Consider the following 20,970-nt stretch of genomic DNA (forward strand, 5'->3'; position numbering starts at 1 on the left):
AGAGGTCTCTTAGGCTGTCTTCATTCCTTTTCATTCTTTTTTCTTTATTCTGTTCTGCAGCAGTGAATTCCACCATTCTGTCTTCCAGGTCACTTATCCATTCTTCTGCCTCAGTTATTCTGCTATTGATTCCTTCTAGTGTATTTTTCATTTCAGTTATTGTATTGTTCATCTCTGTTTGTTCTTTAATTCTTCTAGGTGTTTGTTTCATTCTTCTAGGTCTTTGTTGAACACTTCTTGCATCTTCTTAATCTTTGCCTCCATTTTTTTCTGAGGTCCTGGATCATCTTCACTATCATTATTCTGAATTCTTTTTCTGGAAGGTTGCATATCTCCAACTCATTTAGTTGTTTTTCTGGGGGTTTATCTTGTTCCTATATCTGGTACATAGCTCTCTGCCTTTTCATCTTGTCTATCTTTCTGTGAGTGTGGTTTTCGTTCCACAGGCTGCAGGATTGTAGTTCTTCTTGCTTCTGCTGTCTGCCCTCTGGTGGATGAGGCTATCTACCATGTGAGTTTTTTAGGGTTGCCATGACAGAGCTCAACAGACTGGGTGGCTTAAACAACAGAAATATATTTCCTCACAGTCTGGAGTCTGGAAGTCCAAGATCAAGGTGTGGGCAGCTTGGTTTCTTCTGAGGCCTCTCTCCTTAGCTTGTAGGTGGCCATCTTCTCCCTTTGTCCTTACATGGTTGTCCTGCTGTGCTTGTCCGTGTCCTAATCTCTTCTCGGACACCAGTCAGGTTGGATTAGGACCTCATTTTACCTTAATGTCCTCTTTAAAAGCCCTGTCTCCAAATCATCACATTCTGAGGTAGTGAAGTTAGGACTTCAATATATGAATGTTGGGGGGCACAGTTTACCCCTTAACGTACACAGTCCCTGCCCTTGCTGAGCTCCTATCCAGAGGGGAAGACACACATGAGGATAACACTTGGGAGAAAGGTCACAGCCAGCACAGCTGTTAGCAGCACATGGAACACAGGGGCGGCATAGAGACACCCAGGGAGGCTTCTGGGGGGAGGTGGCAAAGGCACTGAGCACTGAAGGATGAGCAAAGTTACGGGCACCAGTAAATGGGTGTGTGCAGGGAGGAGTGAGTGAGTGTCAGGACAGGCCCAGCACACCCAGGAATGCTGGTTTATGACCACATCCTTTTTTTTAAATTAACTTTTTAAAAATTGAAGTATAGTTGATTGACAATGTTGTGTTAATCTCTGCTGTACAGCATTCAGTTATATATATATACATTCTTTTTTTCATATTCTTTTCCATGATGGTTTATCATAGGATACAGAATATAGTTCCCTGTGCTATGCAGTAGGACCTTGTTGTCTAGCCATTCTCTATATAATAGCTTCCATCTGCTGACCCCAACCTCCCACTGCATCCCTCCCCCAACCCCCTCCCCCTTGGCAACCACCAGTCTGTTCTCTATGTCCATGAGTCTATTTCTGTCTGTTCTGTTTCATAGATAGGTTCATTTGTATATGACCACATCCTTGATAGAGTTTATTTTCTTAGGATCTGCTGAGAGCATGGACCACAGACTGTGTGTATGGGGGGCTGGCACTGGATTTGGAGACGGATGAATCCAGGCTCTCCCTGAACTTCCTTTTTTTTTTTTTTTGCGGTGCACAGGCCTCTCACTGTTGTGGCCTCTCCCGTTGCGGAGCACAGGCTCCGGACGCGCAGGTTCAGCGGCCATGGCTCATGGGCCCAGCCGCTCCGCGGCATGTGGTATCTTCCCGGACCAGGGCACGAACCCGTGTCCCCTGCATCGGCAGGCAGACTCTCAACCACTACGCCACCAGGGAAGCCCTGAACTTCCATTCTTTTCTGTAACGTCAGGCTAGTGGCTCCTCCTGAGCCTGCTGGGAGGGTTGGTGATATCACGGGTGTGAACACACTTGGCCAAAGGCAGAGCAGTGTAGACGTGTGCTGTGAGATGGGTAACTGGGAAGCCGGTTAGCTGCCATCTGGTTCACAAAGCTGTACCCAATCATGCTCATTACATGATTGGAGGCAGGAACCCAAGCCCAGGAAACAGCCTTAGCAGTGGTCCAGCAACATCAAGTTGGCCCCAGACCTCTTCTTTACAGCCGTGGACACTTATATCCCGGGGGTGGGGGGCGAATCTTCCTACGTGGAGTACTTACCATGGCGTTTGTTTAGCAAAGGATGAGAGCATTTGGGTCAAGAAATGGCTCATTTTCTGGGGACGGGGTTTGAAGAATAATAATGAATATTCACTGTGCAATTGATATATGCCGGGCGCTGTTTTAGGTTCCGTGGTTTAGTGTGTTCCGTGTACAAACTCATCAAATCTTAAGTGTAAGACGTGGTGGCACCATTATCACACCCGTTTTACAGATGAGGACACTGTGTCACAGGGAAGCCTAGTCACTTGCCCAAGAGCTCACAGGTTGTAAGTGGCTTAGCCGAGACCCAAACCCAGGCTGTCTGTCCGGCGCTACTGTCTGGGTTTTAACCCTCTGAGCTGTGGCAAAGTGAGGGGACAGCTCCCATCACCCTCACCAAGGCTTTCCAAAGAGTGGAGCTGTTTGTTTTCTCACCCTGGGATGCTCTGGGGATGCCCGCTGGGAATCTGAGATCCCCCACCTGCCTGAAGGAGGAAAGCGTGGTTCACCCGAAGGCCAGGCTTCTTAAATAGCCAAGGCCACCCTGGAACTTGAGCCAGGACACCTGGGCTCTGATGTCAGCGAAGTGGGACTTCGCGGCTCACCTCTGGGCCGGCTTGTGGGCAGGTTGGGGGGAGGACTCACAGACAGCCAGCTCCACCAATAAGAGGAGGTCTTCATGCCAAGCACTGCCTCCCGGCTGCAGGGCAAAAAGGGAAAGTGATGTCCTGCAAGTTTCTCTCCCTCCTCTGACTGGGAGAGCCCCTGGTGCAGGGCAGGGCCAGGGCAGCTGTGTGCAGTTTGTCCCCACCCTCCACGCCTGGCCAGTCTGCACCCCCTCTGGGTGGCAGAGCCTTTAGTGCTTTTGGACTAGGATGCCTTTGCAGCTCAGGTACTCCCCAGACACCAAGGACCCTCCCAGTTGTAGCTGCACATTTGTGTGGACCACCTGGGTCCTGGGGCCTTTTGAGTTTTCGGCCCCCATGGGGAACATGGAACCATTTTAAATGAAGGGGGTAGATCACCTGATCCACTGTGAGTTTTAGCAAGATCAGGGAGACCCTTGCTACAGATGAGGAGACCAGGGTGGATACATGGAAGGGCCTGAGTCAAGGAGGGGGTGGAGGAGGAAATGAGATGATGAATATGACACCTCACAGGATGGCACAGGGGATTCCTCACTGCACAGCAATGCAGCCATGCTGCCCCTCCCACACTTTAGGCCCCAGTTAGCTCAATTATTTTGCTTCTCCCCACGTCCCAGGGCATCCATGTCTGCAGGCTTGGCTCAGTGCCCTCCCACCCCGCACCCTTCTCTGTCTGCATATTCCCCCGGCTTACTCATCCTGTAAGAGTCTGCTCTCCAATCACCTCTTCCAGGAAGTCTTCCAAGATCAGCCCCCCTGGTTGGCTCGGTGCCTCCTCTGTGTTTCCCCAGGAATCCTCAGCCATCGCACGTGATGTCATGATCGAGAACTTCCATGTTAGAGTCCTGCTCTGGACCCAGCTCTGTGAAGGGAGCTGGCCAGCTGGCCAAAAACTGTTTCCAGAAACAGCCAATTCTCCAAGCCGCAACCCTGCATGATTGATATGCAGAATGAGTATTGCGCTGACTGATTCATGCACTCAGTAAATAGCCTAATTATTCAGGGTTGGCTTTTTCTTTTGCAAGTTTCAGGTCCCTGTTGAGCAGATCCCTTCCCACTGTTGTGCATTCCGGGCTGGATGTTTTCATGAGCATTTGACAATCCACGCTCCCAGTGCTTCTGCCATGATCCACAGCTTTAATTTCAACATGCGCTTTCCATTAAACCCAGGTTGCCGGCTTCTGGTCTTTTTTTTTTTGTGGACTTGAGGCCACCCTGGCCTTCTAGGGGTTCTGCGTACCCCAAGCACGCCATCATTCTGCCGGCCTCTGCACATGTTTTCTGCCTCTGGGAGCAAACAGTCAAGGCAACCTGTCCTACACATGATTTAAGGCGCTTCTCTGACATCTGGGCAATTCAGCTACACAGTGAGTTAATTCCCATGACGTCCTGGTGTGCATGAGGGTCTTGCCTCCTTAATGCTTTCACTGAGCCAGCCTGGCTGGATGAGCAGGGCAGAGTAATGACCAGTGGCAAATTCTTTTTCTTCCAAACCCATAGCCTCGCCTTGTTCTAGAGCTGCAGGGCAGCCCAGGTCCATCTCCAACACGCTGCTCGGGGTTGTGTGTTTTCTATTCCAGCCTCAGAATAACTCTGCAGGATAATCAGGGCGGGATCAATCGCCCATTTCGCACTTGTAAACGTGGTAGCTCAGAGAGGCAAAGCGACTTGCCTAAGGACACACAGCTAAAAAGCAGTGGAGTCAGGGTTGGAACCGCACCAGCCTTCTCCTGTGGTCAGTGACCTTTCCATTTGTCCCAGTCCTTAGGGAAACTTGCCCTGGGCTCATGCCTTGCTCCCCTCCCAGCACGCTGGCCTTAAGAGGGACTAGAAAAACATGCCAAAGAAAGAATCCAAACTCAGGGTGGTGATTCCTGGGAAGACAAGTTTCCCTTTTAGGGCTCTCCAGACGCTGTGATGATTTGGAAAGGGGAAAAACATTCACTGCCCATTTCCTGTTCAGCAAAATACAATTGCCACATTTCCTGTTCAATGCTCCCGCCCACCCTCCCTCCGTGGACTCTGCCTCCTCATTTAGGGAGATGCCGCAGCAGAGCCGGGCTGGAAGGCACTGGGGGCCGAGCCAGCTTCAGGGAGGGCTGGCAGGTGGGTTGTCGGGAAACATGGACTCTGAGGAAGCGCACTCAGCTCCTGTTGCCCGTGACCCGGGCCGCCCGGCGCCTCCCGAGTGTGCCCATCTGACGAGCGGGACGCCGCGTGGGAGGAGAAGAAAGGTAAACACAGAAACTGGCCGCTGTCTGGGCCACAGAGGCACTCTGACTGCTTGAAAGGCCTCTGGCCTTGAGTCCTGGCCTCTTAGTCCCTGTGACCTTGGCCGTGGTGCTCCAACTCGTAAGTCACAGCTTCCTGGGACCCACAGTACCTTCTGGCAGCGCGGCCATGCTTATGCAATGAGGCCAAGGCAGCGAACTGCTCTCACGTGCTGGGTGGTGTCCCCAGCTTGGGGCAGGTGGTGAGAGGTGGTGGGCACAGGTGGGCCACACAGGGGTGGGGGGCTCGGGGCAGATGGCCCCCACCTGCTCTTCTCTGCCCTCTGATGGGTGCAGACAGGGGAATAATGACCAGGGCTGGGAGTGAGGGAAGCCCAGGGGACGAGCACAGCCCGGGAGTCAGCAGGAATAACATCTGAGCTGAGACCCAGAAGATGAGTTGAAAGATGAAAGGCAATGGAGAATGGGCCTTTTGTCCAAAATGTGATTCTGTTCCGTCAATGAATCCCGTTCAGTTCAAGCTCCTCTTACTGCAGAAAAATATTCTGGCTCCACACTTGCCAGTGTCCCTCTCTGTGGCCTATGAACCCTCCCTCTGGACTCAATCCAATCACCAGCATTTACCAAGCACCTCCTCTGTAGCAGGCTTGGTGCCTGGAAGCAAGACCCCTGCCCTCAAAAAGTAAGACCCACGCCCACTGTCCAGCCTCTGCTGCTGACCCCCAGGGGCACCTACCCCTGGACAGGTGAGGACCTTACCTGCTCTAACTCCTTTCTTCGGCAGACTATCCTATGAAGTGGCTGTATTATCATCGCCATTTCACAGATGAGAACACCGCATCAGAGAGCAGCTATGTAACTGGTCTGAGGTTACGCAGTCATAAGAGGCAGACCTGGGGGTCAGACAACGTTGAATCAAAGATAGAAAAGTAAAAATGAGGAGGTGGAACTTTCAGGGTGGCTTTCAGTGGGTCTTAGATATGAAAGTCTCCAGAAAGGAAGGTTTCAGCAGGGCATGGCTATATGGGCCAGGGCAAGAGAGACCTTGGCACGTAGCTTGGGCAACGGCCATTCTGCACGGCTGGGTCAGAGGGAGTAGAGGGAGAGAACAAAGTGAGTGAACAGCGTTTCTGAACGCTGGCTACGTGCACAAGCGCCTCAACGTCCTCAGCCAGCAACACATCCACAACAGCCTGTGCAGCCGGTGCTACAATTTAGATCCCATTTTACAGCTGGGTAAGCTGAGGCTCAGAAAGGTCAAGACCCTGGAGAGACCCCACAGCTGAGTGGTGGAGCCATCAAGCATGGAGCCTGTGCTATAGGAGGCTGTCTAGGCGGGCAGAGCAGGAAGTCGGCTATCGAGGTCTGGCTTTCCCTTTCAAACGGTGTTTGATCCCTTCAGATCCCTAAACCTTGGACCTCATCTGTCACGTTTACCTGCTGTATCCCAGGAGCTTGTCAGGGCTTGGCACCTAGAACTCACGGCTCTCCCCCCGCACCCCCAATCACCACACACACACACACATACAACACATGATAAATCATGGAGAGAAAGTGCCTTCCAAGAGCACCTGGGTCCCCCTGACAAGTGGCCCACACTTTTCTGGCCAGCTTAGAATGGCAGCCCCTCCTGCCTCCAGCCCCTGCCTTCTGTCCAGCCTTTGCCAAGGGGCCCAGATGTTTCTACTCCTGGTCCTGTCATGCCTGTGGCTGTCCATGGATGGGTCCATAGGGCAGGATTACCTGGAGGCAGATGCTTGGTTCTCCGGGTCAAGCCCTGTATCTTTCTGTCTGCAGGTCCTTGTCCCAAGGTGCTCACACTGGCCTGTAGATGGACAGCTCCAGCCTGGAACAGAGTGTGCGTGGGTGTGTGCGCGTCTGTGTGGCCGCCAGCAGCGTCAGGGGGGAAGAGGCAGGGGGGTAGAGGCAGTGTGGTACGGTGGGTGGCTGCATGGGGGCTGGAGCCAGACCATCTGGGCTCTGGTCCCCAACCAAGACAGCACCAGGGACTGCCCCATGCCTCTGTTTTCTCACCTGTAAAATCAAGATAAAACAGTACTGATCCAAGGATTCTATGGGAGAATACCCGGAAAGTGCTTAGAACAGACCCCTGGTCCATAGCGCTTAATAAGAACCAGCTGCTGCTGCTGCTGGCAGCTGAGTCTGCCTTTGCTTTTTGCTCCTATGTGAGTCAGAGACTGGCCGAATTCAGCTAAAATAATGGTGTCGTAGCTGCTAACAGCACCTGTGAAGGACAGTAGGTCTGAGTTTCACAGATCCTCTTGCAGCCGGACAAGGAGGGCAATGGTGTGGACAGAGGCAAACTGAGCTCCCTGGGCTGGCCACACCCCCCTGGACCGGACCTGGATGGGAGCCCCTCCTGCCGGCTGGCTCTGAGGACCCTGCATCCTTGATCTGGAAATCCTCCCCAGCAGAGGACGGTCCAGCTGCGTCCTGCGGGTCCCTGGCTGTGCGCCCGAGTGCCAGGTCTGACGTGCTTTGCTCTCCTTTCCCAGCACTGGTCCTGCTCGCTGGTCGTGGCCTCTCTCGTGGGCGCCTTCGGCTCCTCCTTCCTCTATGGGTACAACCTCTCAGCGGTGAACGCCCCCACTCCGGTGAGTGCCCGCGGCAGCGGGATGTGCCCAGCAGAGGGCGCTGCGGCAACGCGGAAAGCCGGGTGTTACCGCCTAGCCCGGGGTGGTACCCCATTCTGCAAACATCTGCAGGCCGGTTCTGTGCCAGACCCTTGCTGGACACTGGGGTGAAGGGAGGGCCAAAGAGAGAGACCAGCCCCTGCCCTCGAGGGGGAGGTGGGAGATACAGAAATAGAGGATGATGACAATTCGTGAGGTCAGTTCCCTCCCTGCTCATGCAGGGTCCTGGGAGAGTGTAGAGAGGAGAGGGATCTTCGGAGGTCCCAGGGGCCAGATCCTAAGGGTCTTATTCCAGGGCAAGGAACACGAAATCTGAGGCTTACGGAGGGATCTTAGGCACAGAAACATTTCCCTGATCTGCTTTTTCTTTGTTTATGGCTTTTAATCACAGCTGGAGATCACTTGAATATCTGTTGGTTTAAGATCCATTGCTGGCTTTTGTTTTCTTCTGAAATCAGGTCATTAGGTGCAGTTCCCCAGGCCCTCCTAACACCACTCTGCTGGTTTGCCGATGAAGCTTTGGTTCTCACCCACCTAGGCTGTTAGGTTTAGATGCTACCCATTCCTGGGGGTGCTGGCTTCTGCTTGACCTACCTCCATCCCTGGGGTAAAGTGGATGGGTCGATGGTGGTATACAGGAAGTCTTCCTGGAGGAGGTGATGCCAGAGCTGCATCTTGAAGGTGGAGCAAAAGCACTGAAGCCTGAGATATGAAACATTTGCAGAAATGCAGGTCTGATGCTGTTGGAGCCCAGGATGTATTTTGGACAGCATAAGGGCATGAGCTACAGAGGCAGACAGAAGCCAGGCTGTGGACCTTTGTGGGTGCTTTTAAGGCTTTTCTTTGTTTGGGGGCCCAGCATGCTGTGTGCAAAACATAGGGGGAAGCTGGACCAGTGGGTCACAAAGGGGCCCCAGGAGCCCTGCACTTTGCAGAAGTGCCTCAGGGATCCAAACTCCATCTGTACTAGAACAGCACTTTTTTTATTCTGTTAACTCTTTTACATTTTAGGGGCTGTGTAAGTTCATTTGAAAAATTGATTCTGATACTAAAAACAGTGAAAACCAGCGGGTCTAGATGGCTTCTCCGAACGCTTGCATTAATCAACGGCTTTGATTTTGTCATTGTGATGTCATCCTGAGATGGGATCCAATTTGTCCATATTTGTCTTTAAGAGGATTGGGAATATGCACTCTTGCTTCATCTTGGTAATCCAGCAGAGCCTCCGGCAGAGGGTGGAGAACCTTTACACTCATGGCTTATAATGCAAGGAGACGTGTAAAACTTGAACCTGGAATAGAATGATATGAGTAGAAAAGTAGTAGTTCAAGCAATGACCGTGGGAACACGAGGAAGGAGCAGTCCTGTCATTCACTCATGCAAAAAATGTTTTTAATTAATAAACTTTATACTTCAGAGCAGTTTTACGTTCTCAGCAAAACTGAGTGGAAAGCACAGAATTCCCATATACCCCCTGCCTCCACTCCCCCACTGTTAACATCCTGCACCAGAGCAGTACCTTTGTTATAACTGATGAACCCACCTTGACACATCATTATCACCCAACGCCCACAGTTTATATTAAGGTTCACTCCTTGTGTTGTACTTTCTATACATTTTGACACACGTGTGATGACTTGTACCCACCACTATAGTATCTTACAAAATATCTTCACTGCCCTAAACATTCTCTGTGCTCTGCCTGTTCATTCCTCCCATCCTCACCCTGGCAACCACTGATCTTTTTACTGTCTCTGTACAGGCACATCTTGCTTTATTCCCTTTGCTGTATTGCAGATATTGTATATTTTACAGATTGAAGGTTTCCCTTTCCAGAGTGTCATATCGTTGGACTCATACAGTGTATAATTTTTCAGGTTGGCTTCTTTCACGTAGTAATATGTATTTAAAATTCCTCCGTGTCTTTTCAAGGCTTGAAATCTCTCTTTTTTTTTTTTTTTTTTTTTTGCGGTATGCGGGCCTCTCGCTGTTGTGGCCTCTCCCGTTGCGGAGCACAGGCTCCGGACGCGCAGGCTCAGCGGCCATGGCTCACGGGCCCAGCCGCTCCGCGGCATGTGGGATCTTCCCGGACTGGGGCACGAACCCGTGTCCCCTGCATCGGCAGGCGGACTCCCAACCACTGCACCACCAGGGAAGCCCGCTCATTTGTTTTTGATTCCGAATAATATTCCATGGTCCGGCTGTACCTCAGTTTATTTATCCATTCACCTACTGAAGGACATCTTAATTGTATCCAAGTTTTGGCAATTATGAATAAAGCTGCTATAAACATCCATGTACAGTTTTTTGTATGGACATAAGTGTTGAATTCATTTGGGTAAATACCAAGAAGCATGATTTCTGGATTGTATGGGGAAAGTATGTTTAGTTTCATAAGAAATTGACAAAATGTCTTCCTAAAGTGGCTGTTCCGTCTTGCATTCCCACCAGCAGTGAATGAGAGTTCCTGTTGCTCCACATTCTCACCAATATTTACTGTTGTTAGTGTTTTGGATTGGATATTCTAATAGGTTTGTAGTGGTATCTCATTGTTTAATTTGCATTTCCTCAATGATATATGATGTAGAATGTCTTGTCATATCCTTCTTTGCCATTTGTATATCTTCTTTGGTGAGGTGTCTGGGTCCTTGGCCCATTTTTAAATCAGATTTGTTTGTGTTATTCTTGAGTTTTAAGAGTTCTTTATATATTTTGGGTAATAGATCTTTATCAGGTATGTCTTTTGCAAATATTTTCTCCCAGTCTGTGGCTTTTTTTCTCATTCTCTTGACATCTTTTGCAGAGCATTAACTTGTAATGAAGTCCAGATTATAAATTATTACTTTCATGAATCACACATTTAGTGTTTTATCTAAAAAGTCATCACCATACCCAAGGTCATCTAGATTTTTCTCCTATGTTAAAAATTTTAGGAGTTTTATAGTTTTGCATTTTACATTTAGGCCTTTGATCCATTTTGAGTTAACTTTTATGAAGGGTGTAGGATCTATGTCTAGCTTCTTTCTTTTTCCCCTTTTTTGCATGTGGATGTCTATTGTTCCAGTGCCATTTGATGAAGACTATCTTTGCTCCATTATATTGCCTTTGCTCCTTTGTTAAGGATCAGTTGACTATATGTGGGTCCATTTCTGAACTCTCTTCTGTTCCACGGATCTGCTACTCTTCTTTTACCAATACCGCACTGTCTCGATTACTGTACTTTATAGTAAGTCTTGAAGTAGCGTAACATCAGACCCTACTTTGTTCTCCTTCAATGTTGAGTTGGCCATTCTGGGTCTTTTGTGTCTCCATATAAACTTTAAAATCAGTTTGTCAGTATCCGCAAAATAACTTGCTGGGCTTTTGACTTGTATCGTGTTAAATAGATCAAGTTGGGAAACTGATATCTTGACAATATTGAGTCTTCCTGTCTAAGAACATGGAATATCTCTCCATGTACTCAGTGGAATATTTTCTCCCAAGGACAGGCCTCGTGAAGAAGAACAGAATGCTCTGATATAGTTCAGAATGGTTCCTTTTCCCCTCCCCTGCTGGAAGCATAAGGGGACTTTTCTGACAGTCCCTGTGAGAATCTGGTAGGGCCCCTGGAGGTAAAACTCACAAAAGGGGGACGGATATGACTGGGTGCCGAGGGATATTAACTCTCAGACTTGTCCACACTGAGCCTTCAGCAGTTCATTAATTACAGTTCAGGTTTTCCTGCCCTGGCACTGGTTTGCTGCTGTGCATTTTTGCTCTGGTTAAGTTGTGATTCTCTGTATCTACCTGTCTCTCCAGTTTGGGGAGATGCCCAGCAGTGAGAGATGCTCAGGGTAGAGATGGGAACACAGGCTGGTGGAAGGGCTTTATGTTATCCCAGGCTTGAGAGAGAGCGGCAGGCTTCCTGGGAATGGTGCAGAGAGGGAGCGGCCCGATTGTGGGGTCCAAAGGGCTGGAGGGGGAGGAGGCTGGGAAGGAGGCCAGGGCCAGCTCAAGGAGGATCACAGGCACCGGAACAGGAGCCCGAGTCAGCACCACCCAGCCTGCGAGCACTGGAAGCGGGCTGGGGGCCATGGCTCAGCCCGGGAGCCCCTCCCAGGGCGGAAGCTGCCTAGAGCTGGAGGAGCTGGAAGAGCTGGAGCCGGGCAGGCCTGCACGGGGACCCCAGCTCCCTTGGGAGCCCCAGATCCTGACAGGTGGTGACAATCCCCTGGCAAAGTGGCCAGGAGGATGGAAGGGGGCCCGAGGCTGGAGGGGCTCAGCCTGTGGCCAGCGATCACTCAGAAACCTCTTCCCTTTGCTGTGGGCCTAGGTGTGGGCAAGCGAGGCAGCCCCAGGGTCCAGGAGACCAGTATGGGAGCAGAGAGCCCAGGGAGCCGGGTCTAACGCAGGTGGGAAGGGCCCACGCCTGGTGGTGGATTTCTGTGCCGGCGTCAGACTTCACCGGGGCTCTGGCCTCTCGGAAGGAGAAAGAAACTCTCGGACCCAGGAGATGCAGATGCTGGGGTCTGGGGGTGACGGTCCACAGACATGGTGAGCAGAGGCTGCCGCCGGAGGTGCTGATGAAAATAAGTCACAGCGAGGACACCTACCCAGCAGAAGGGATGCTGGTTTAGCGATGACACGGGGTCCGGAGGCCCCTGCCCACCAGCTTCGCCTCTTGAGTAGTGGGATAACCAGGTCCAAGGTGGGGGTCGGAGGAGCAGAGGGACTGCAGGCCAAGGCCATCCACCCTCAGGCAAGGCGGAATTTCACCACGTGAACAGTCCAGGCAGTAGCTGGCGCTGGTCCTGGCCGCCACCTGGCTGCATCTCACAAGCATTCCATGTTTCTCTCGCCTCAGATATTTGGAAACTTTCTGGAAAGCTGATGATGAAAATAATGCCCACTGTGGCGCCGACCGTGCTGCCCCATTAGGGACGGTATCAGATTTCATCCTCATTACAGTCCCCAAGGGAGCCAGAACTAGCCCCCGTTATAGATGAGGAAACTGAGGCCCAGGGAGGTTAATGTGTCTGCATTCCTGGTGTGGGGCGGGGGAGCCCTTAGCCCTCACTCTTCATATACCCACTTGTTTCTCTTCAACACAGTTACCCTAAATGACTGTAGGTCCTGTCCACCCTGCTTTCAGAGAGCCCCCCCCAAGTCTGACTACCTATCATGCCCCATTTGGAAGAGGACACCCAGGTACCTCGGGCATCCACACATGGCCCTTGCCCAACTTTGGCCAATGGGATGTGAGCAGAAGTGAGTATAAGACACTGGAGGCCTGGCCCGCGAGGACATTCCAGGTCTCCAGCCTGGCCTGCCGTTGAGTCCTCTGCCTGGTTTTCCTGTTTCCACTCTGGCTCCTCTAGTTTATTCTTCACCCAGGGCCAGAGGGACCCTTTACAAATTAAGGCAGATCAAATTGTGCTTCTGTTCAAAACCTCCATGGCTGCCCATCACACCTGGAAAACAGCCCAGAAGACCGCTGTGGCCCCAAGCCCAGGGGGCCTGGCGCCTGGTGACCACTCTGCTCTCATCACCAGCACTTTCCCCCTTGCTCCTTGTTTTGCCCCCACAAGACCCCCCTCCCCCACTGATGCTCCTCAAAAACACCCACACTTGGGCACCCCAGGGCCTTTGCACTTGCTTTTCCCTCTGCCTGGAGCGCTCTTTCCCAGATGTGCCCAGATAGTCCTATGCTCTCTCCTTCAATTACCTCTGGTTCCTCCTCAAATGTCCCTTCCTCAGAGATGTCTCCCCCGACCAGCCTATCCCAGCAGCACCTCTCTATCACTCTCTAGCCCCTCCCCCTAATTTACTTCTCTTTACAGAATATAACACCACCTGAGATACTATATATTTATTTGATTCTTGCCCATTCTTCCCCCATTTTCGAAAGTAAGCCCCATGAAGACATGGACTTCATGGTTTTCTTGCTTCTCTAGTGCCAGCACTAGAACGGGGTCTGGCACACAGTAAGCATTTATAGTAAATATTTGCTGAATGAGTAAATGGATAAATTTAAGATTTTTTTAAAGTTCTTTGTGTGAAAATTCAGTTCCAAGGCAAGTCCCCTAGGCTTCCTCACCCCCCAGCCAAACTGCCAGATGTGAGTCTGCCCTTCGTGAAAATTCTAGTGATGCCTCTGCCGCATTCACACGGACAGGGACCTGACCCAGGTCTGCCGAACTCGAAGGTGTACCCTTTTTCTGCTCTACTAAGTTGATCTGCTAGAGCTTTTGCAGGTTTTTGGCTTTGCAGGCCATAAGACCTTTGTCCCAACTACTCAAGTCTATCTCTGTAGTGAGAAAGCTGCCATAGGTGATATGTAAATGAATGGGCAAGGCTGTGTTCCAATAAAACTTTATTTACAAAGACAGGCAGTGGGCCAGATTAACCCAGTGATCCATGTTTGCTAATTTCTGTGCTGAAGGTTCCATGAAAGTGGTGAGGCCCCTGTGGATGCCTGCTGTCATTAGGACCTCCTGGCAGAGAGCTGGCTGGCTTTCTGAACAATCAATCCATGAGTGGTGAATTTTCCTACAGATGTTATATTCCTAATATTTTTCTCTCTTTTGTCCATTTATTGCTGCATGTCTAAACCTTTATCTTTTCTGTTTCCAATGACTAATTCTAATTGGCATAGTTCTATCTATCCATCTATCATCTATCTATCTAATCTGTCCATCTACTTACTTCTCTATTTATCAATTTATCCAGCTCTTTTTTTATATCTTTATTGGAGTATAATTGCTTTACAATGTTGTGTTAGTTTCTGTTGTACAATAAAGTGAATCAGCTGTATGTATACATATATCCCCATATCCCCTCCCTCTTGAGCCTCCCTCCCACCCTCCCTATCCCACTCCTCTAGGTGGTCACAAAGCACTGAGCTGATCTCCCTGTGGGATGCAGCTGCTTCCCACTAGCTATCTATTTTACGTTTGGTAGTGTATATATGTCAGTGCCACTCTCTCACTTCATCCCAGCTTACCTTCCCCTCCTGTGTCCTCAAGTCCGTTCTCTACATCTGCGTCTTTATTCCTGCCCTGCCCCTGGGTTCATCGGTACCGGTTTTTTTTAGATTCTATCAATCTATCCATCCATCTACTTATCTATCATCTTCTATCTACTTACCTATCTTATTTATCTATTTACCTATCTATTTAAAGCATTCTGAGCCCTTGTAAAGGCTATGAAAAATCTAGAGCTAATCTACATACCCATCAAATGAAACGTGATAATTGCTGAATTTTCAAGCAGTCATGTATGCAGGCTAAAGGGGCTCCTCTGAAACCTGTCAAATGGCCTCACATTTAAGCCATTTGAAGCCTTGACTTTTAGTAGGAGAATGCTTCTTGCCTGGGATCTGTTCCATCAGCGCTGCTACGATAATCCAGAGCTGTCGTGGGAGATGTCCCCTTGGTGCCTGAGGGCTCCCTGGGTCTGGATCTCACCTGAGAGGCCGATGAGGGCTGGAAGGAGACATCAGAGTCTTATTCCCAGGGCTGTTGTCTGGGAGCCAAGGTGGGTGCCCGTCCTCGGGCAGGCAGGGCTGATGTGGCTTGGGTGAGGTGATGTGTCAGCCTAGAGCACGAATCAAAATTCCTCTTGCTCATGAGTGATGTCTGGAGAGCCTACAGGAAGATTCTGGAAGCAGTATTCTAAAGAAATGAAAGGTCCAAGCCTGAGTGGAAGCTATGGAGCCCAGACTCCCGTCCAAAGGGGTCCCACAGAGACAAGGATGGGCCCAAACGGGATGGGGCTCGGGTGGAATCAATCATGAGGAGCGTGGGTGGGGAGTGGTGGGCCTGGATGCATTCCTGCTGAGACCTGTGCAGTGCTTGGGGCTGCAGGATGAGCCACGGCCACATAGCCAGGGCCTGAGGCAGCAGCCAGCCTCAAGCAGGGTGACCACTGGGGCAGACATTAAGAAGAGCCACCTATGGGGCTTCCCTGGTGGCGCAGTGGTTGAGAGTCCACCTGCCGATGCAGGAGACGCGGGTTCGTGCCCCGGTCCGGGAGGATCCCACATGCCGCGGAGCGGCTGGGCCCATGAGCCATGGCCGCTGAGCCTGCGCTTCCGGAGCCTGTGCTCCGCAACGGGAGAGGCCACAACAGTGAGAGGCCCGCGTACCACAAAAAAAAAAAAAAAGAAGAGTCACCCAGAAGGACCAAAGTTGAGCTAAATGAGTGTGTTGAATAGGAGGCCTAAGTGAAAACAGAAATTAGCTAGTAAACAGGCAATGCTATGGCTGGGAGGACAGACAGGAAGGTGGCTGGGAGGGAGAGTTTACAGCTGATTCCAAAAATAGAGAGGGAACACCTAGAGCCCGTTTGCCCAGTCCTGGCCCACAGTTCAGGCAAGTGCTTTGAGGTTTAGCAAAAGGACAGTGGATGGGATTCTATAGGTCAAAGTGTCCTTGCAGACAATGCTGGTCATTGCTTCCCTGGCACCCAGCAGACTGCCTGGAACAAAGGTTTGTGATGCCTTCAGATGCTGACTGCCCAGAGGTAGGCCAAGTTCACGGGCTAAGGGCACAGTCTTCTAAGGACTGCTCTCACTTCAGACAGCAGCTGCAAGCTCGGGGATCCCAGGGCTGCCCACAACTCTGACCAGCTGGTTACAGATTTGGGGAGCACCCACTAGCCCCTCAGGCTCGATAATTCGCTAGAAAAACTCAAAAATCTCAGGAAAGCACTACGCTAACAATTACAGTTTTATTATTGCCAAAAGGATACAAATCAGAAGCAGACAAAAGAAGAGACACTTAGAGTGAGGGCATTCCAAACATGAAACTTCTGGAGTTCTCTCCCCTTGACATCCAGACACATCACCCTCCCAGCACCTCGATGTATAACAACCCACAGAGTACTGTCCACCAGGGAAGCTCGCCATGCTTCCATGTCTGGAGTTTTTGTTGACGCTTCATTACCCAGGCATGACTGATCAAATCGATCTCCAGCCCCCTCCCCTCCTTGGAGGTAGGGCTGGTACCACCTGGCTTGAAGCTCGCCCCCGCACTGCCAACCACATGGTTGCTATCTCCAGCATGGCCAGCCCCCAAACTGGGTTATCTCACTTGCATAAACCATCAGGTCCGAGAGCCCCCCTGTGGATAACAAAGACACTCGTATCATCAACATTTCCTATCCAGGAAATCCCAAGGGTTTAGAGGCTACTATTCAAGAACCAGGAAGAAATGTTACAGAACCAGACTCGGGTCTGCTCACCTGCACACAGTAAAGCCAATCTACTGACACTGGGTTGTGAGGAAGGAAACTGTAGCATTTATTGCAGGGCGCCCAGCAAAGAGTCCCGGGAAACTAGTGCTCAAAACACTGGAACTCCCCGATGGATTTCAGGAAAGCATTTTTTTTTTTTTTTTGCGGTACGCGGGTCTCTTAGCGCTGTGGCCTCTCCCGTTGCGGAGCACAGGCTCCGGACGCGCAGGCTCAGCGGCCATGGCCCACGGGCCCAGCCGCTCCGCGGCACATGGGATCCTCCCGGACCGGGGCACGAACCCGCGTCCCCTGCATCGGCAGGCGGACTCTCCACCACTGCGCCACCAGGGAAGCCCTAGGTTCAGGGTTTTTATAGGAGGTCGGTCACAGAGGCACCTCCTCTTGGCATGTGTACAATTCCTGACTCCGGAAAAGAAGCGCAAACCACACTGTTGGCACAGCTTAGGCCCTACAAACTCCTCTTCTCAGTTCTGGGAATGGTGGGGTCCCTCCCCAAATCCAAGGTCCCTGCTGCCAGCCCAGGGCCCATCTTGCAAGCAGACCTTTCAGAGGCTAGACGTCTCTGGCCAGACACGTTCACTTTTTCTGCATAGGAGGCCTCAGCTCTGCTACTCGGGTGACATTAGGTGCCACTGCTGGGCTTATGGAATTTTGTCTTGTGTGGTCCTTACTTCAAAGAGCCTAGTCTGGTGGTGGTGGGCACTTTTGTAAGGACTTCTGTACTGTTTTCCTCCCTGCGCCAGTGTGTTCAGTGGTGCGGACTGTCTCTCCAAATCCCTAAGGAGTTACGGGCATGACTTGTTCTATTATGCAATGCTGTGTATACTCTGGTCCATCCACAGAAGGGTTCTATTTATGAGTAGTATTATAGCACTCCTGAGAAAAACTTGAGATGGGTTCATGACAGGCTCTGCGAATCAGGAAGGAACATTAACATTGTAAAACAGCCTACAAGGTAATGTGCCTCCCATTGTCTGGCCATTTCCTGTCATCCTTTGGAGGTGTTCTATGCCAGTCCTCCTGGCTGGGAATTGCATGGTTCAATTTGGTGCCAGAAGCTTGGCCCCCGTGTTGTTGGCTGGGGAGATAATGGTCAATTACTCATGGCTTCATAGACCTGAGAAATAAACAAGTCTAACAAGTCTAGGACTCTTATTTCACGAGATAGAAATAATGATATGAACATCGCCACCAGCCACCCCAGCTTCTGATTTGTACTGTGTGCTTCTTGTGGACCCAGCGCTGTCCTGTGTTCATCCTCACATTAAATCCTCACGGTAACTCTTTAGGGAGGAAAATGATTTCACTGCGGAGAGGCCTGAAGCACAGAGAGGTTGAGTAACTTACTCAAGGTCACCCAGCAGAAAAGAAGCTGAGCTGAGAGTTGAATAAAATGGATTCCAGGGTCCTTAACCACTGGAAACCCGGCCCTCAGAGGCAGAGCCACTTGCTGGAGGTCACAGGACTCAGCAGTGCAAGCAAGTCTTGACCCCAAGGTTCTCAGCTCTTTGTTGGGTCTCCTTTCCTTTAATCATGTGGCCTCTATGGCTTTCTTTGCAGTTTGGACTCTAATCACTACTAGTCATAATATAAATTCTCCTTGATGAGTTCATCAAACATTTCTATTAGACTCATCACGTCTTATCAATCCAGGAGCCTCCTGCCTGGCCCAGCCGCCTCCAGGAGAAACTTTCTGAAATAGCCTCACACTGCACCTACAGTGAATGTTCTAACACACAAAGCAGAATCTCGATTCCACGAACAAATCCTCCAATCGCTCCTCAACGGCCACAGGATGAAGTGCGGACTCCTTAGCCTGGCAGTCAAGTTCCGACCAGCCCCTGCCTTGTTCTCCAAACTTTCTCCAGCTGCTGGGCCACCCTCCAACCCCACTGACTCATTTATCGCTTCTCTATGTCATCATCTATGCCATCAGCTTCTCCACCTTTGAGAATTTTTGTCTACCATCATCTGACCCAAGCCTACCCACCACCCCCCTGACCCCGCCTTTCTTGCGTACCTGATCTCGTGGCTGAGTGGCTGCAGCCCTTCTCAGCTTCCCAACGCCCCAGCTCTTTCCACTCCATGTTGTAAGTGCATGCTTATTCGGCTCTTGTCATTGAGCTCCTTGAAGGCAGGGACGGCAGAACTCGTCTCTAGAAGACAGGGTGGGAACCCAGGCCCCTGGTGGTAAGGAGGTAGGTATGTAATCCAGATAGAAAGACACAAGAATGGGTTTCTCGGAAGTAGGCCCAATGGAAGTGTAAAATGTGGACTCCATGAGTGAGATGGCCCAAAGTGGGCCTAGAGATTAGCTAGCACACTGATCTTCAAACTATATTTTATTGCAGAACATTTGTTTCAAATGGAGACTTACAATTTCCCCCAAATATAAAAGGAAATTTCTAGTCGAAGGCCCCTTTCTCCAAACCTGCCCACCCTTCATGACTTTGCCCTAAATCTTCCCTCTTTCCTGAAGCCTCATGTCATGGTCATTGTCATGGGCTTGGGGGTCATTGTGTGTTTGAGTAAACCAGCTGCTATAACAAGCAGCCCCTAAATCTCAGTGGCCTAACACAATGAGAGTTTATTTCTCATCCACGTCACCGCCCAAAGCAGGTGAGCAGGGCTGCTCTGCTCCATGCAGCCGCACAGGGGCCCAGGCTTCTTCTGCTGAGTGCCTTCCCCCATTCCTCAGGGCTTCAGAGGTTTCTGCTGGGCTCTCTGTGAACGACTAGCCTGCAGGGAAAGGGAGTGGGTGAGGAGAAGGCACACGAACCCTTAATCCTCGATGGAGGTGACCATCTACTCACATACTTTTGGTGAGCAGTAGTCCTATGACCCTCCCTTCCCCCCAGACGCAAGGGACTGAGGAGTGTGATGTGGAAGTGCGGCCGGGAAGAGGAGGCTCTGAAGCCAGGGCGCAGACGCTGTGAGCATGAGTAGGGTGTGCAGTCCCACCGGATTTCTGTGTAGCTTTCAGATGCATGGCTCAACTCCAGAGTTCTTGGCTCTCATGAAACGTCACAGGATGGCTGCAAGGCTGAGCCGAGGGAAGTATGCAGATGTCCAGTACATACTTAGCAGTCAACCAATGTTGATTCCACGTCCCCACTTCTCCCCTAATTCAGTCTCTCCACATGCAGCTGGGGTATTGATGTGATCACCTTTCTGTTTTCCATACTAAGAATGGGAATAGAATCGTGGTTAAGAGATGGGTTCTGGAGTCCAGCTGCCTGAGTTTGAGTCCTGACCCTGCCTCGTGCCCATGGTGGGACCTTGGGAAAGCCCTGTGGCTTCCGATTCCTCAGCTGCCCGAGAGAGAACTCAGAACACACTGCCTGGCTCCTAGGGTTGCAGAGGGGATGAGTTCACATGTGTCCAGTTCTTAAAATAGTGTGTGACACATGGTGAATATGATGTATGGGTTACCTATTTTTATTATTATATGGTGACCGGCCCATAGCAGAAATTCAATTTAAGACACAAACATTTCTTTCAGCCTCCACTCTGTACAAGGCACTACAAGTCAGTGCTGACATATACCAGCTCCGTGAATCTCTAACCCAGTGAATGAATCCTGCAGTGAATTAGCTTACCAACCCCCAACACGCGGCTTCTGCTCTCAGATATACTTTTGGGCTGCCTTTCATCTAGGCCTTTGCTAAATTCACACCCAAAGACAAACATTTCATCACTAAAGCCATCGCTCTGAAACCAGCTTTTGGGGACTGTCAGAGACGTGTTTCCTCAGGGGGCTACTCTTCCAGGCTTCTCCAGCCCTCTGCAGATGCTTGTGTTGTCCAGTTTCCCCAAATTGAAATAAGAAGTCTCTGCAGAGACTCCCAAAGCAGCGCCTAGCAGCATGTGATATGAAAGCTGCCTCCTTCCCCACCAGGCTCCTGAATGACTGGAAAGGAAAGGAGAACATTTCCTCCCAAACAGCGTCCTTTTAGTTTCTGTACATTAACTCAGGAAACTGGTCATTGCTGCAGGCGTGGGAATAAAAGGCTCTCTAGAGCAGGTATCAGCAAGACTGCTCCCAATGAAGCTGCAGTTGCTT

The 20,970-nt window shown here is 50.6% G+C and overlaps 1 protein-coding gene across 1 annotated transcript in view; it reads left to right on the forward strand.

The window, feature by feature from the left end:
• The first annotated feature begins 4,894 nt into the window (after window positions 1-4,894).
• SLC2A9 (solute carrier family 2 member 9) overlaps window positions 4,895-20,970 on the forward strand; it is a 122,797-nt gene continuing 106,721 nt past the window's right edge. The window contains exons 1-2 of the mRNA XM_027104038.1: window positions 4,895-5,022; window positions 7,536-7,634. Coding sequence (XP_026959839.1) covers window positions 4,912-5,022; window positions 7,536-7,634 — 210 coding nt within the window. The 5' untranslated portion in view covers window positions 4,895-4,911. The remainder of the gene's footprint in view (window positions 5,023-7,535; window positions 7,635-20,970) is intronic.

This window comes from Aethalodelphis obliquidens, unplaced genomic scaffold (genome assembly GCF_003676395.1).
Source record: "Aethalodelphis obliquidens isolate GAN/ISIS:26980383/991018 unplaced genomic scaffold, ASM367639v1 scaffold6, whole genome shotgun sequence".
In the NCBI taxonomy this organism is placed as follows: domain Eukaryota; kingdom Metazoa; phylum Chordata; class Mammalia; order Artiodactyla; family Delphinidae; genus Aethalodelphis; species Aethalodelphis obliquidens.